The sequence below is a fragment of the Melanostigma gelatinosum genome, assembly GCF_949748355.1.
Source record: "Melanostigma gelatinosum genome assembly, chromosome: 22".
Lineage (NCBI taxonomy): Eukaryota > Metazoa > Chordata > Actinopteri > Perciformes > Zoarcidae > Melanostigma > Melanostigma gelatinosum.
This window is the reverse complement of record NC_136655.1, coordinates 16,869,764-16,884,347: the sequence shown is the minus strand read 5'-3', so window position 1 is coordinate 16,884,347 and position 14,584 is coordinate 16,869,764. Positions and strand designations below refer to the sequence as shown.

The following is a 14,584-nucleotide window of genomic DNA, read 5'->3' as shown; positions in this document are numbered from 1 at the left end:
TGTTATTCCAAGTCCACATCAGTAACGCCTGACAAAGTAATAACGGGAAAAGTTGCCCCAATTTAAACTGTGGCGCATTCAAGAAACATGCCCAGTGGAAACTAACAAAACCTTTCGAGAGCTGACGTGTGTCTCGTTTTCACAACATATTCTCTTCAACAGTAGATATATTGTACTGAGCACTATACAGATGTTAAGATTATTTATTATTACGAAAGAGTAGTGAACTGTATGAAGATATAAGGCGTTTAATTAAAGTTGCCAATGTTGAATGCGACACGGCGCTGTTCCGGAAGCTGACATGACGAGAAGGTGTGTTTCCGGAAGACGTGGCTGTTGTTGCCGTGGCAGCTGTCATCCAAATTATTCTTATAGGTGTACTTGAATGCTACTTCAATACTTGTTTCTATTTTATCTTCACACGTGTATTCGCCGTCAATATGATTTCGCTAACGGACTCCCAAAGTAAGCCCACATGTACATGTACCGTCTGTGCAGGTTGCTTCCCTCTCTATCAAACCGGCTTCATTTCAGCTGCAGCAGTTGCTTAACTAGCAATTAGCATGCAATGCTAGAAAAGTTAGCTTATTTTATTTCTGCCATAGCGTGCCATACGTTAACCCGTGGCCCGAATAGCTAACGCTCACTCCTACTACTAGCTGTGTGCTAACTGTAAAGTAGCAGACGTTCAAGTCATTTCCGATCAAAGCTTTGATGAGCTGCAGGTAGAGACCAGTGGAAGCTCACTGACGTTACTGTTTGCAGTTTCACTGTCGTTCATCACCTATATTGACCTTGTGTGGACGCGGTACTTATTAAAGTGTGTTAGGTTTGAAGGTACTCCTTAACAAGTATGACATGTATGTATCAGATATTGATCTGGATGATCAATGTAACATCATCTGTCTCCACCAGCAACCCCTCTGAGACTTGTTTGAATAACTCATAACAATGCAAATCTCACTTTCTAGGTGATTTCAGAGTGAAACATACAATCACATGCAACGTTCAGGGAGGCCTCACATCTCCTAGCTTCAAACTGTAGTGACTCACTCTGATGGTGTGTGTGTGTGTGTGTGTGTGTGTGTGTGTGTGTGTGTGTGTGTGTGTGTGTGTGTGTGTGTGTGTGTGTGTGTGTGTGTGTGTGTGTGTGTGTGTGTGTGTGTGTGTGTGTGTGTGTGTGTGTCCTGCAGAGATTGGAATGGGGTTAACGGGCTTCGGCGTGTTTTTCCTCTTCTTCGGGATGATCCTGTTCTTTGACAAAGCTCTCCTGGCTATTGGAAATGTGAGTGTTCCTGCTTCATTGAACTGATATTATATGAAACGTACAGGGGGAACTTCCTTCTCCATACTGGCTGGTGCTGACACTGATATGCATTCTAGTTCAAATTCATCAGAGAAGGAACCTTTCAGTCATTCATCTGACATGTTGTATGTATCATCATTAACATGGACATCCATCCTCAGATGATATGCACTTGGCTGGCAGTGGCACATCGGTCAGCTGAAGGCCGACTCGGTGCACTTCACTCTGTCCGGCATGAGCCCTCAGGAGAGTCACAGCTGGCTCACTGGCACCGATGCCTCACTGTAGACGTGGGCTCGTCCCTCTGTCTCCCAGAGACGGATGGAAAGAGGATTGTCTCAATGAAAGCAGCAGAAGTCTCTTGTTATGGTCAAACTCCAAAATCTCTTGATCCGACATTTCCCACAATGCAATTTAACTATAATCTACTTGTTCAATCCTCCATGCTATGCTAACTAGGATGTCTTTCAACTCCACACCCCCATTCTGTAATGCAGCCAACACGGAGGTAACCCCGATGACATCGCTATGACATCATCAGGGTTGTTTTGTCAGACTTCACAAAGCCTCTCCGGTAGAGATGATACCTATAAAACCCTGTGACTAGTCCAGAGCCTCTTATATCACGTTATGTGAACAGACTCTCCTCACAAGCCTTCACTAGTACTTTGAGTGTAAATCATTTGCTGAAGAAGAAAATGAACAAAGTTAAAGATGAATCTGACTGAGAACAGTATTGATGATTCATGTCTTCAAGTCTTCTCTAGGTGTCATGGATTCTTTGGGCCGTGATATTTGTGTAGTGACAGTCTGATACCAGCTGGGCCCAGTAGAGGGTTCCATGTCCACCAGACCTTTCTTCGGCTGATTCATCCACAGACCTCGCTGTGAGCACGTTTAAATCTTCCTGAGTGATTTGTGTGGTGAACTTCAGTTCTCTCTGTGTTCTCTTAGCTCCCGTGTTTTTAGATTATTCAGGTGGTCGACATCAATGGATTCAATTCAATTTCGTCCTTCTATTGACCAGTGCTCTCTTGCTCTCTGGCTGGATGCTGTACCCAAGATGCAGCAGAAAAAGGCACTACAAGTGAAATCAACTGAAGGGACATGTGTTGGTGTTCCTGCAGTTTCAAAGGACTAATATTGGAGCCCTCTGTAATACTGGACAATCCCCTTTATGTCCTGTAGATCCTGTTTGTTGCTGGACTTTCCTTTGTCATCGGGCTGGAGAGGACCTTCCGCTTCTTCTTCCAGAAGCACAAGATGAAGGCCACTAGCTTCTTCCTGGGAGGCGTGTTAGTGGTGCTGATCGGCTGGCCCATCATCGGAGTTGTGCTGGAGATCTATGGCTTCTTCCTCTTGTTCAGGTCAGAGGAACCAAAGGGGGCACAAGCTGAGAAACGGAGCGGTGGGTGTGGAACCGGGGTTAGTGCAAGAACGTACCACTGAAGCTCATCGCCGGCAGGTGAAAGTGTGCCGAGGCCGGTCCGGGCGGTTGTTCTTACCCCCCACAGGCCAGCGATGGGATGATGGCTGTCAAGTTGTGCCCTCTATGCTGTGTGTTCATTGTGTGTACAAGACGGGTCAAGCCTCCAAAGACCCGTCTTCCTCCACAGGGTTGAGACGCAGTCAGAGACTTTGTTGAGGAGGGTTTGTCATGAACATTACAGCAGCATTTCACAGACATGTGTTGTGGCTAACTGCTTCCCTTTCCTCACATCCAGAGGTTTCTTCCCAGTTGCAGTGGGCTTCATCAGAAGAATACCCGTCCTGGGCTCCATCCTCAACCTGCCCTTCATCAGTGCAGTATGTATGAGCTTCCTCCTGTGTATTAATCACCACAGATTACCAAACTGCTCCGGTCCAATGAGAGCTCAGCTCCTGCACACCACAGCTGCTTTAATGAGACGCTGCTGTCTGGATTAGGAAGACTGCCTGTGAATGTAGTTTAGACTCTACATCTGAACAACAGATGGGGTTTGTGAGTGATGTCAGGTCACATGGGTTCATCAGGAGCAGCTGTTGTGGCTCATGGCCGTGCTCATCCATGCTGATGTGTGAGGTGACTGTCTCTCTTCTGTGTTTCACTGAAGCCTTCGTAAGGCTCTGAGGACGATCAGCAGTCGTGGTCAGTCACTGCCCATCCCCCTCTGCATGCTAACGTATAATACGCTTAACCATGTTCACACAGCCAGCAGCTCATGGGAGAAGGGGAGCTGGTTTTTAATCTGCATTTATTCATTTGGCTTTAAAGGCACACACTGCAGCTAAACCAGATCCAATCAAGTCATCTAATAACACTTCCAACACGTTGGCAGCCTTTTCTCTTTGCTTTCCTTTTCTTTGAGAGTTTGTGCGTGGAGAGGGAACATTGCACCGTAATATTCACCTGTGTTTGATGACATAGCGACTGGTGATAGACCTATTAGTGCCATGATCTCTCACCATGTTCATACAGCTTCTGCTCTTACTGTATATTTAAGAGCTTCTATCTCACTGTTGCCGGGGCCCGGCCTCCCGTTCAGAGCGCTTTCACTTCATTCTCACGTGGCTGAGTAGAACGCTGTTTAACATCCAAACATGAACACAAATCCATTTAGAAGGGGAATCAATTGGTCCTGTGTCATCAGGAGACACTTCTGCATGACTATGGGAAGAGATCACGTGTCTCCTGATGACATCACCGAGTGGTGACATGCACAGTTTAACAACAAGTGGCCCTAAATCAATGCTTGGCGGTCGGGGAGGTTTTGGAAAGGTTATCGATGGAAACAAGCCAGAGCGATGAGAGGGAAAGCAGCAGCCGATGGTCCGGTGTGAGCCCTCAGTCCATCCAGATGTGTAGTGACCAGCTGTGTTCAGATGGAGCAGTGCCACCGCTGAAGATGTATCCGCATGTCATTGACTACCTTTACTGGTCTCAGTGCTATGATTAGCCCAAAGTAACAGTTTTAAACAAAATAGTCAAATCCACAGTCAGGTTTTATTTAATAAGATAACATTGTAATAACAGCTTCCTCAACAGTTTGCTGTTGGTCAACAGTGCAGATTCATAGTTCACCATGAAGCTCGTCAGCTCGCTATTGAGCACTGCTTCACTCCATCATGGCCGCTCTACGTACTGATGTCACCAGGCCTTTGATTTTAAAACGTCTTCATCAAACACTGTATTTTATTATGAGTTACTCCACAGAAGTCTGCACTTCTCTCGTTATTTATTTCTTGGTTTCTTTGGTAGAGACGTTGAACATCACTGTGAACACGGCAGCGGTTGGTCAGGTCCCTCGACAGACGTTACAAAGTCACCAGAAGAAACCGAATATCAGATTAAAATGACAGCGATGCAGAATTGGTCCTTTCTAAGAAGAGAGCACATTAACATGAGTAGGAACATCATTCAGGACACCTCATCCCTCATATATACCTCACTATATATACCTCACTATATATACCTCACTATATATACCTCACTATATATACCTCACTATATATACCTCACTATATATAGTGACAGAACCTCAATGAGATACTGTGAATCATTGCTAAATTGTGGCAGGAAGTGATGCCGTCTGTGGTGTGTCCCTTAAGTCGTGCATGCTTCTCCACACACTGCTTCGGGTGGTGGGCAGGTCCTGCTCTGTGCACCCGAGGAGCTGACACTAACCATGCTTTCTCTCTTCTCCTGCAGTATGTGGACAGAGTGGGCGACAGCAACACCATGGTATAACAGTGACCTTCTGTACCCAGAGAAGGCTTTCTGAGTACAGCAACACCATCTCCCACGGACCCCCCCCCCCCCCCCCCCCAGCAGGCAAAGACTCTGTCTGTCTGCCATTCCACCGGTCAGTGCTCCCAATCAAAGGTTCATCAGAGCGGCGCTCCTAAAGGTGGACTCACTAAGGTCACTGCAATCAAGATGTCAATGCTATTGATCCCGTCACCGTTGAGTGCGTCTGGCACGAGAAAGGATGCAAGACTGTCTACGTGACTCTGGACCAAAGCGCTGACCCCCCCCCCCACACGGAGGAGAAGGACCGACAGCTCGCCACATGTCTGTGCCTGTGCTTTGACCTCCTTTGGTCCAACAGTTTGTGTCTTAGCAGATCTTCTATGACGCCTTGTTTTTGTATACCAGGTGTGGCTATTGTAGTATGTTCCCTTTGTTACGTGTCCTCTCTGTTTACCGTTGGCTGACGAGTACTTCAGTATGAATCCTTCTTTGAATTCTCTCCGCTTTACTCCATGAACAGGGAGGAGCAACGGGATCGACTAATGTTTGTTACTATTGTTAATACGACTAATGCTGAGAGTGATCACCCCAGAGAGTGGCAACAGCAACTGTAGTGGGTGGTGCAGTTCATCGGGTGGTGCTGGAAGGTGACGCAGTGACCGCTCATCAGGTCTGCTAACTGCCAGTAAGAAGCCAGGTAGCTCTGGCTGGAGGTCGAGTTAATGAAAGAAAGACCTCTGATAACGGTAGAGTATAACGCAGCGCTATCAAAGGGGATTACAACGTCTAATAATTCTGGCTCATTTTAACTTGGGTCTTATGAAAGCCAAAACTATGTTCCTGCTTTCTCGCTGGAAGGATTCCCAGCGGTGGTTCAGAGCAGCCCGTGAAGTCTGTAATTACACTGGAGCTGCAGCTTTACCTGTGTGGACCTCCAGAGCTTCTCTATGTAAATGAGCATGTGTTTGATCAGATATCTAGTCCTCCTCATTCAGCTGCTGAATGAATGTCCTTAAACCCTCTGTTGAGCTCTAAATGTTCCGATTCTCCTCTTTTCTTTCTTTGTGGGACAGAAGTCTTGTGCTTACAGAGATCAGCAGCCTGAGGTCCTGAGCTGCTCCGCTGGGGGTCTTTGTGCTCACAGCTGGGGGTCTTTGTGCTCACAGTTGGAGCATTGCATCTCACCTGTGAGATGCAATGTTTGCTGTATGCCACTTTTGTAAATATATTATGGAAGTTAGCTTTGTATCTGCCATCCATCTTGTTTCTGGTCATTTATTCCTGTCTTGTCATTGACTCTACACACACTACATCTGATGTTTCAACATCCACACGTGTATATATAGCATATATCTCAGGAGGACCTTAGAGTGACTGAACTGAGTAGATGTACAGTACATGATGTGAGCTGATCAGTCTGCCCATCCTTCACTGTGGTGCAGCTATAGATGACAGAATACACCCTGAACCAGGAAATGATAGAACATATTAGGAAGAATGCTGTTGATGCCTCCTGTAAAGCAGCAGTGAGCACAAGGTTAGCGTTTGATCCCCGGCTCTCCTGCAGAGGATGGTAACAGCGGAGCTACCTGTCTACCTGTGTTCATGTGAAGCTGCAGCGTAAGCTCAGTCAGGACGACTCCGGCATGTTCAGGCCTGTAGTTTATCTCTCGTACATCTGACACTCACTCACAACGTGCTGCTGTCATTGTGTGGAGCTCTCAATCAGATCAGCTGTTCTCTTCTGTCCAATAGCACAGTGACACACCTATTGTTATCATCCTGCTGCTGTCTCATCTTAGATAAGAGGCTCTGCATTTAGCCTATCATGGCCCAGTCTCAGCAGAATCATCAGCACCACCTCTGGACTCCAGAGGGATGTATGCTGCTGCTGCTCAGGGTCACTTTCATTCGTCACATGTCCACATGTCAATGTTACCAGCCAGTTCCTCTTTGGTATTAATATTTAGGGACTCCACAGGATACACTCCAATGTTCTGGTGACCCCTGACCTTCTCATCAGTGCCACTATGGTCCAACCTTCCAGTTGAAAACAAGGAATCTCAAAGCTGAATGGTCAAAAAAGTGACTTGACATGTTGCTGGACAGGGAGCACACACACACTTAGTAAGTCTGGAGAGGAATGAGCGTTTGGTGATCCCACGGGATGCAGCGATGGATGTTTGAGCCGAGAGCATCATCCACTCAGGATGGCTGTATGACTGCAGTTGGTGAAGGTTATGAAATACTTTGCATTGACAATAAACCATCATGTTAGCTTTGATTGCCTGAGATTCAGCGAGGCACCGGTTTGCCCTTTGTAAACAGTGACAGATGATATGTCCCTATTAAATAGAGATTGTGCATTTAAATCTACAATTAACTAATGGCAGCAGTGGATATGTTGGTGTTCGTGGGTTATTGTCATAGTATGACTGATAGTTTGTGGGGCTTCTTTTCTTTAATGTGCAGGACAGAGAGACAGACGGGACAGACTGACAGCCGGGACAGAGAGACAGACGGGACAGACTGATAGACGGGACAGAGAGACAGACGGGACAGACTGATAGACGGGACAGAGAGACAGACGGGACAGACTGATAGACGGGACAGAGAGACAGACGGGACAGACTGACAGCCGGGACAGAGAGACAGACGGGACAGACTGATAGACGGGACAGAGAGACAGACGGGACAGACTGACAGCCGGGACAGAGAGACAGACGGGACAGACTGATAGACGGGACAGAGAGACAGACGGGACAGACTGATAGACGGGACAGAGAGACAGACGGGACAGAGTGACAGACGGGACAGACTGACAGACGGGACAGAGAGATAGACGGGACAGACTGATAGACGGGACAGAGAGACAGACGGGACAGACTGATAGACGGGACAGAGAGATAGACGGGACAGAGAGACAGACGGGACAGACTGATAGATGGGACAGACTGATAGACGGGACAGAGAGACAGACGGGACAGAGTGATAGACGGGACAGAGAGACAGACGGGACAGACTGATAGATGGGACAGACTGATAGACGGGACAGAGAGATAGACGGGACAGAGAGACAGACGGGACAGACTGATAGACGGGACAGACTGACAGACGGGACAGAGAGACAGACGGGACAGAGAGACAGATGGGACAGAGTGACAGACGGGACAGACTGACAGACGGGACAGAGAGATAGACGGGACAGAGAGACAGACGGGACAGACTGATAGACGGGACAGAGAGACAGACGGGACAGAGTGACAGACGGGACAGAGAGATAGACGGGACAGAGAGAGAGACGGGACAGAGAGACAGACGGGACAGACTGATAGACGGGACAGAGAGATAGACGGGACAGAGAGAGAGACGGGACAGAGAGAGAGACGGGACAGAGAGATAGACGGGACAGAGAGACAGACGGGACAGAGTGATAGACGGGACAGACTGATAGATGGGACAGACTGATAGACGGGACAGAGAGATAGACGGGACAGAGAGACAGACGGGACAGACTGATAGACGGGACAGAGAGATAGACGGGACAGACTGACAGACGGGACAGAGAGACAGACGGGACAGAGAGACAGATGGGACAGAGTGACAGACGGGACAGACTGACAGACGGGACAGAGAGATAGACGGGACAGAGAGACAGACGGGACAGACTGATAGACGGGACAGAGAGACAGACGGGACAGAGTGACAGACGGGACAGAGAGATAGACGGGACAGAGAGAGAGACGGGACAGAGAGACAGACGGGACAGACTGATAGACGGGACAGAGAGAGAGACGGGACAGAGAGAGAGACGGGACAGAGTGACAGACGGGACAGAGAGACAGACGGGACAGAGAGAGAGACGGGACAGAGAGAGAGACGGGACAGAGAGATAGACGGGACAGAGAGAGAGACGGGACAGAGAGATAGACGGGACAGAGAGATAGACGGGACAGAGTGATAGACGGGACAGAGAGAGAGACGGGACAGAGAGATAGACGGGACAGAGTGATAGACGGGACAGAGTGATAGACGGGACAGAGAGAGAGACGGGACAGAGAGAGAGACGGGACAGACTGATAGACGGGACAGAGAGAGAGACGGGACAGAGAGATAGACGGGACAGAGAGAGAGACGGGACAGAGAGAGAGACGGGACAGAGAGAGAGACGGGACAGAGAGATAGACGGGACAGAGAGAGAGACGGGACAGAGAGATAGACGGGACAGAGAGACAGACGGGAGAGAGAGATAGATGGGACAGAGAGACAGACGGGACAGACTGACAGACGGGACAGAGTGATAGACGGGACAGAGAGAGAGAGAGGGGAGGACATGCAGCAAAGGGACCAGAACAGCACATTTTTTTCTCAGCAGGCTTCACAATCTGTGCAACATCCAACATGCCTCTGTCCTTGGACCCTCTGGTGAGAGGAAGAACTCCCCAAAAACACTTTGACGTGAAAACAAAGGAAGAAACCTCAGGGAGAGCAACAGAGGAGGGATGAGTGTGAGAGATGTCATGTGCACAGATGTGACTGGTACCGTCTGCTTTCTTTGATAATTTAGTGGTCAGATTAAATCTCTTTACAGCCTCGTTGCACCACAGCCACACTGAATCATATGCAGAGTGGCTGTGGAACATGTTCTCTGTAGGGCTGAGCCACATCCAATCTATTTCTGCAAACATCCCAGTATGATTTAATGCAAAACAATTGAGGTATCAAACACGCATTACTACTTTGCAGTTAAATATTTAACATTTATTCCAACATGAAAAAAATAAGTAAATAACACTTTGACAAACACGTCAAGACATCTTATTTTTGTCACCCTCACAGGCAATTCAGTATAATATAATAATATATACATCAGATAATAATATATATATTCAGTATAATATAAAACACACACACACACACACACATATATATATATATATATACATATATATATATATATATATATATATATATATATATATATATATATATATATATATATATATATATATATAGATATATATACATATACGTATATGTATATATATATATATATATATATATATATACATATATATATATACAGTATATAGCTCACCGAGTGCATTGGTGACATCATCTGCCATCAGTGTGTGGATGTGATAGTCTGAGGCCTAACGACGCCCCTGTGTGACTGGTACTTGTGAGTTTGTTCTTGTCATTGTGTTGATTACATTGATATTTGATTCTCTGTTTGCTTTTCTTTTCTTTAACAAAGCAGGAATGATGTCTGGACGAATGTGGATTGTGTGGTGATTGCTTTAGTCCTGTTTGGTCAGTAGGAACAGCTCAACGCTGCGGGGAGAGTTTGTAGCTTGTGTGCTGCTGTTGTTTTCCTGCTAAGCTAGTTTAGCGTAGCCTCCCAGAACACATGCGCCTCACCAGAGTACGATGCTGCTCTTCTGCAGTAGTCAGACGTTGGGTGGGTTGCCGGGTTGAGCAGTGGCTCCACCGAGAGAACATTATGTTTCCCACAATTTAAGCTTCTGCATTTTCCAAATGCACTAGTATTATTCAAACTTATTGTTCTGTTCATAAGCCTCGTACTGAGCGGTTTAATATGAATACGTGTATTATTACACCAATAGAAACAAATAAGTGTAGCTGAGGCGTCATAGTGAGGTCATTAGGAGCTGGTTCAGCTGTAGTAGGACAGCACTGAAGGCCCAGCTATAAAACACACGGCCCTCCACTGACAGCTGTGGTCATCGGCTACGACACCCAGTGTCAGACAGTTCATACGAGGCTGGTTTTTAATGTGTAGAGCCCCCAGTATGTTACACTCATTTAACAATAAGAATCCTGACCAATAAACGGAGATATGTAATGCATTACTTGGAAACTAAGTTCCATCTTCTGATACAGAAATGCAGGTTTGTGCAACGGTAGAATATACCAATGAACTGTGACGGCTACATGGAGCAGCAGTCCTGATAGACTGGCTCCTGGTATTACTGTAGACTGTGTGACATCACTGACAGGAGAATTCACTGCCCCCTCACCAATGCAGGCTTTGGATTATTACATTCATAATTGGAAGTGTGGCCTTTTGATTCATAAAACCCAGCTCTCATCTCTCCGTGTTCTGCTCCAGTGAACAAGGTGCAAACACATCAATAATCCCCAGGAGGAACTCTTACTCATTACTCACACTCCTATCGACGGTGACGACCACGCTTGGCATTAACGGCCTGCAGCTCCAACATGTGTAATGTTGATCCATGGAGCAGAAAGTGCTGATGGCAGCTGTTTTAATTCACCAGTATTCACACAAGCGCCTTCAATGAAAGGAGCGGGATCGATCGGCTCCTCACCGCCTCCGTGTCAACAAATTGGAGTGACCTATGGCTGCTGGCATCATGAAGGAGCGCGGAGCTCAGCCGGTTCCCCGCCCGGCCCAGAGCATATAAATACAGGGAGAGGATGCACCGGCAGCAAGAAGCCCCGACCTCTGCCTCTCTCATCCTCTCTGCTGGACACCAGGCTCACGGGATCCACCACACCATGACAGTGAGTACAGCGGACTTTCATCAAAATAACCTGAATCACCAATGCATGTTTCTCCTAACTGCTTCTGATACAACACCATACAACACTCTTTTGCACTTAAGTTTCAAAGTCAGTCGGTGGATGTGAAGCTTGGTCTGCCTCTGAGATGCTGCTACTGATCCTGAATGTCTTTCTCCTCCACAGGGTCTGAGGACCATCACAATCACTTCTGTCCTCACGCTTCTCCTGCTGGCGTCGTTCATCTCGCAGTCGTGGAGTGCCCCAAAGGTAAAGCAGGTGCTCTTCATTCAACCACTGCCTCAGTAGAGAATAAAGAAAGAGAGCTCAGCATGTGCAGCTCACAGGAGAGCAGAGAATACAGAGTTGTTTCTTGTTAAAGGGCTCGTTCCAGCGGAGGAACTGGACCCCGCAGGCGATGCTGTACCTCAAGGGCACTCGTATGTATTTGCCTAATGAAGCGTGTGTACATGGAGACCCCAGTGTTCAGTATCAGATACATCAATACTACAATATGAGATGAATGAACACACACACACGTCTTTTTTGGATGAAGTTTTCTGTCTTTGTCCATCGATCACTTCTGAAGAGCTGCTTCATAGAAACAACTGTTTTAGGCTGAACTGGCTTCTTTCACACCGTCATGGCTATATTGCGTAATGTGTATGTTTATTCATATTATTATTCACGTCATATATTTATCGAAGAACACCCCTTTGTATTTGTCTCTACATCACATTCGCATCTCTTTCTTTCTTTCTGTGTCCCAGAGGGCCGAAGGTTCATCTCAGAGGACCGGAAAGAAGGAGACGTCTATGACACACTCCACCTCGGTACAGCGGAGCTTCTGGTTCAAGTAGAACACACGTGTGTGTCATGTATGATACGGCTCCATGGAGCCTGGATCCCCTTTGGCTCAGGATAATGACAGTGTGTGTGTGTGTGTGTGTGTGTGTGTGTGTGTGTGTGTGTGTGTGTGTGTGTGTGTGTGTGTGTGCAGAGACCCGCAGTCAGAACACAGAGAAGCTGAGCGTGAACCAGGCCGCCACCGTCCTGCTCCACTTCCTGCAGCAGGCGAGAGAGGGAGGTGAGAGCAGCGTCATCACAGCGCTGAGCTCTGGTTCACTAAGCGGCGGACACAAGGAACGCTTAACTGTCACATTAATATTGTCTTTCTTTTTGAAGAAAACAAATTGAAATTCAACTTCAATTATTCACACCCTCCATCCTATAATCACAGCTGTATCTGGACGATGCGGTACAGGATTTGTATCTTGATGGAAAAAAGACAACGTTGATCCTGTTGTTTATATTTACATCAGAAAACATATAAACATAGAACATCAAAATATAGCTTTATCTGTGAGGCAGCCTGTCTGAGCCTGTGAGGCCAAACCAACAGCATTTAAAAGTGAAGGAAACACATCTGGTTTTAAACTGACATGTATCATCATCACTCTGACCATGACATCATCACCATCGTCCCTCTGACCATGACATCATCACCATCATCACCATCGTCCCTCTGACCATAACATCATCACCATCGTCACTCTGACCATGACATCATCACCATCATCACCATCGTCACTCTGACCATGACATCATCACCATCATCACCATCGTCACTCTGACCATGACATCATCACCATCGTCACCATCGTCCCTCTGACCATGACATCACCATCATCACCATCGTCCCTCTGACCATAACATCATCACCATCATCACCATCGTCACTCTGACCATGACATCATCACCATCATCACCATCGTCACTCTGACCATGACATCATCACCATCATCACCATCGTCACTCTGACCATGACATCATCACCATCGTCCCTCTGACCATGACATCACCATCATCACCATCATCCCTCTGACCATGACATCATCACCATCATCACCATCGTCCCTCTGACCATGACATCATCACCATCATCACCATCGTCACTCTGACCATGACATCACCATCATCACCATCATCCCACTGACCATGACATCATCACCATCATCACCATCGTCCCTCTGACCATGACATCATCACCATCATCACCATCGTCCCTCTGACCATGACATCATCACCATCATCACCATCGTCCCTCTGACCATGACATCATCACCATCGTCCCTCTGACCATGACATCATCACCATCATCACCATCGTCACTCTGACCATGACATCACCATCATCACCATCATCCCTCTGACCATGACATCATCACCATCATCACCATCGTCCCTCTGACCATGACATCATCACCATCATCACCATCGTCACTCTGACCATGACATCACCATCATCCCTCTGACCATGACATCATCACCATCATCACCATCATCCCTCTGACCATGACATCATCACCATCATCACCATCGTCACTCTGACCATGACATCACCATCATCACCATCATCCCTCTGACCATGACATCATCACCATCATCACCATCGTCCCTCTGACCATGACATCATCACCATCATCACCATCGTCACTCTGACCATGACATCACCATCATCACCATCATCCCACTGACCATGACATCATCACCATCATCACCATCGTCCCTCTGACCATGACATCATCACCATCATCACCATCGTCCCTCTGACCATGACATCATCACCATCGTCACTCTGACCGCCTGTTCACAAAGATAGAAGCTCTCTGATATCTAACGTCAGGGTCTTTTCAATACTTTCAAAGTAACTGGGGATACAATATAACAAGTGTTATATATTATATTATATTATGCATATGTTATATTATGAAGTGTTATGGAGGTCTAATTTAAAATCAGAGGGTCTATTACGGACTGTCGGGAAAACAGTAGAAAGATTCTGTGTCTTTGACTCAAAACCTATATTTTATGTTGTGAATGAAATTCCACAATTGAATGTTCACGTTGTCTTTCTCTCATCCAGCCGATGAAAAGCCAGATGAGGTGTATTTCCAGGAGCAGCCGGTGTGGAAGAGAGAGTACTTCTGATCTCTGGAGCGT

General features: G+C 46.8%; 2 protein-coding genes across 2 annotated transcripts; both read left to right on the top strand.

Annotated features, from left to right (window-relative positions):
• Window positions 1-328: 328 nt before the first annotated feature.
• golt1ba (golgi transport 1Ba) lies at window positions 329-6,293 on the top strand. Its single transcript, XM_079294438.1, has 5 exons — window positions 329-465; window positions 1,194-1,285; window positions 2,495-2,673; window positions 3,031-3,112; window positions 4,995-6,293. The coding sequence occupies exons 1-5, from the start codon at window positions 441-443 to the stop codon at window positions 5,031-5,033; spliced, it is 417 nt and encodes a 138-aa protein (XP_079150564.1). The 5' UTR covers window positions 329-440; the 3' UTR covers window positions 5,034-6,293.
• Window positions 6,294-11,498: 5,205 nt separating this feature from the next.
• spx (spexin hormone) lies at window positions 11,499-14,572 on the top strand (the record flags this gene model as incomplete). The annotated part of the gene is made up of 6 exons (XM_079294911.1): window positions 11,499-11,585; window positions 11,769-11,852; window positions 11,965-12,022; window positions 12,353-12,415; window positions 12,583-12,669; window positions 14,508-14,572. 6 exons carry the CDS (start codon window positions 11,499-11,501, stop codon window positions 14,570-14,572), a joined length of 444 nt encoding a protein of 147 aa, XP_079151037.1.
• Window positions 14,573-14,584: the final 12 nt, after the last annotated feature.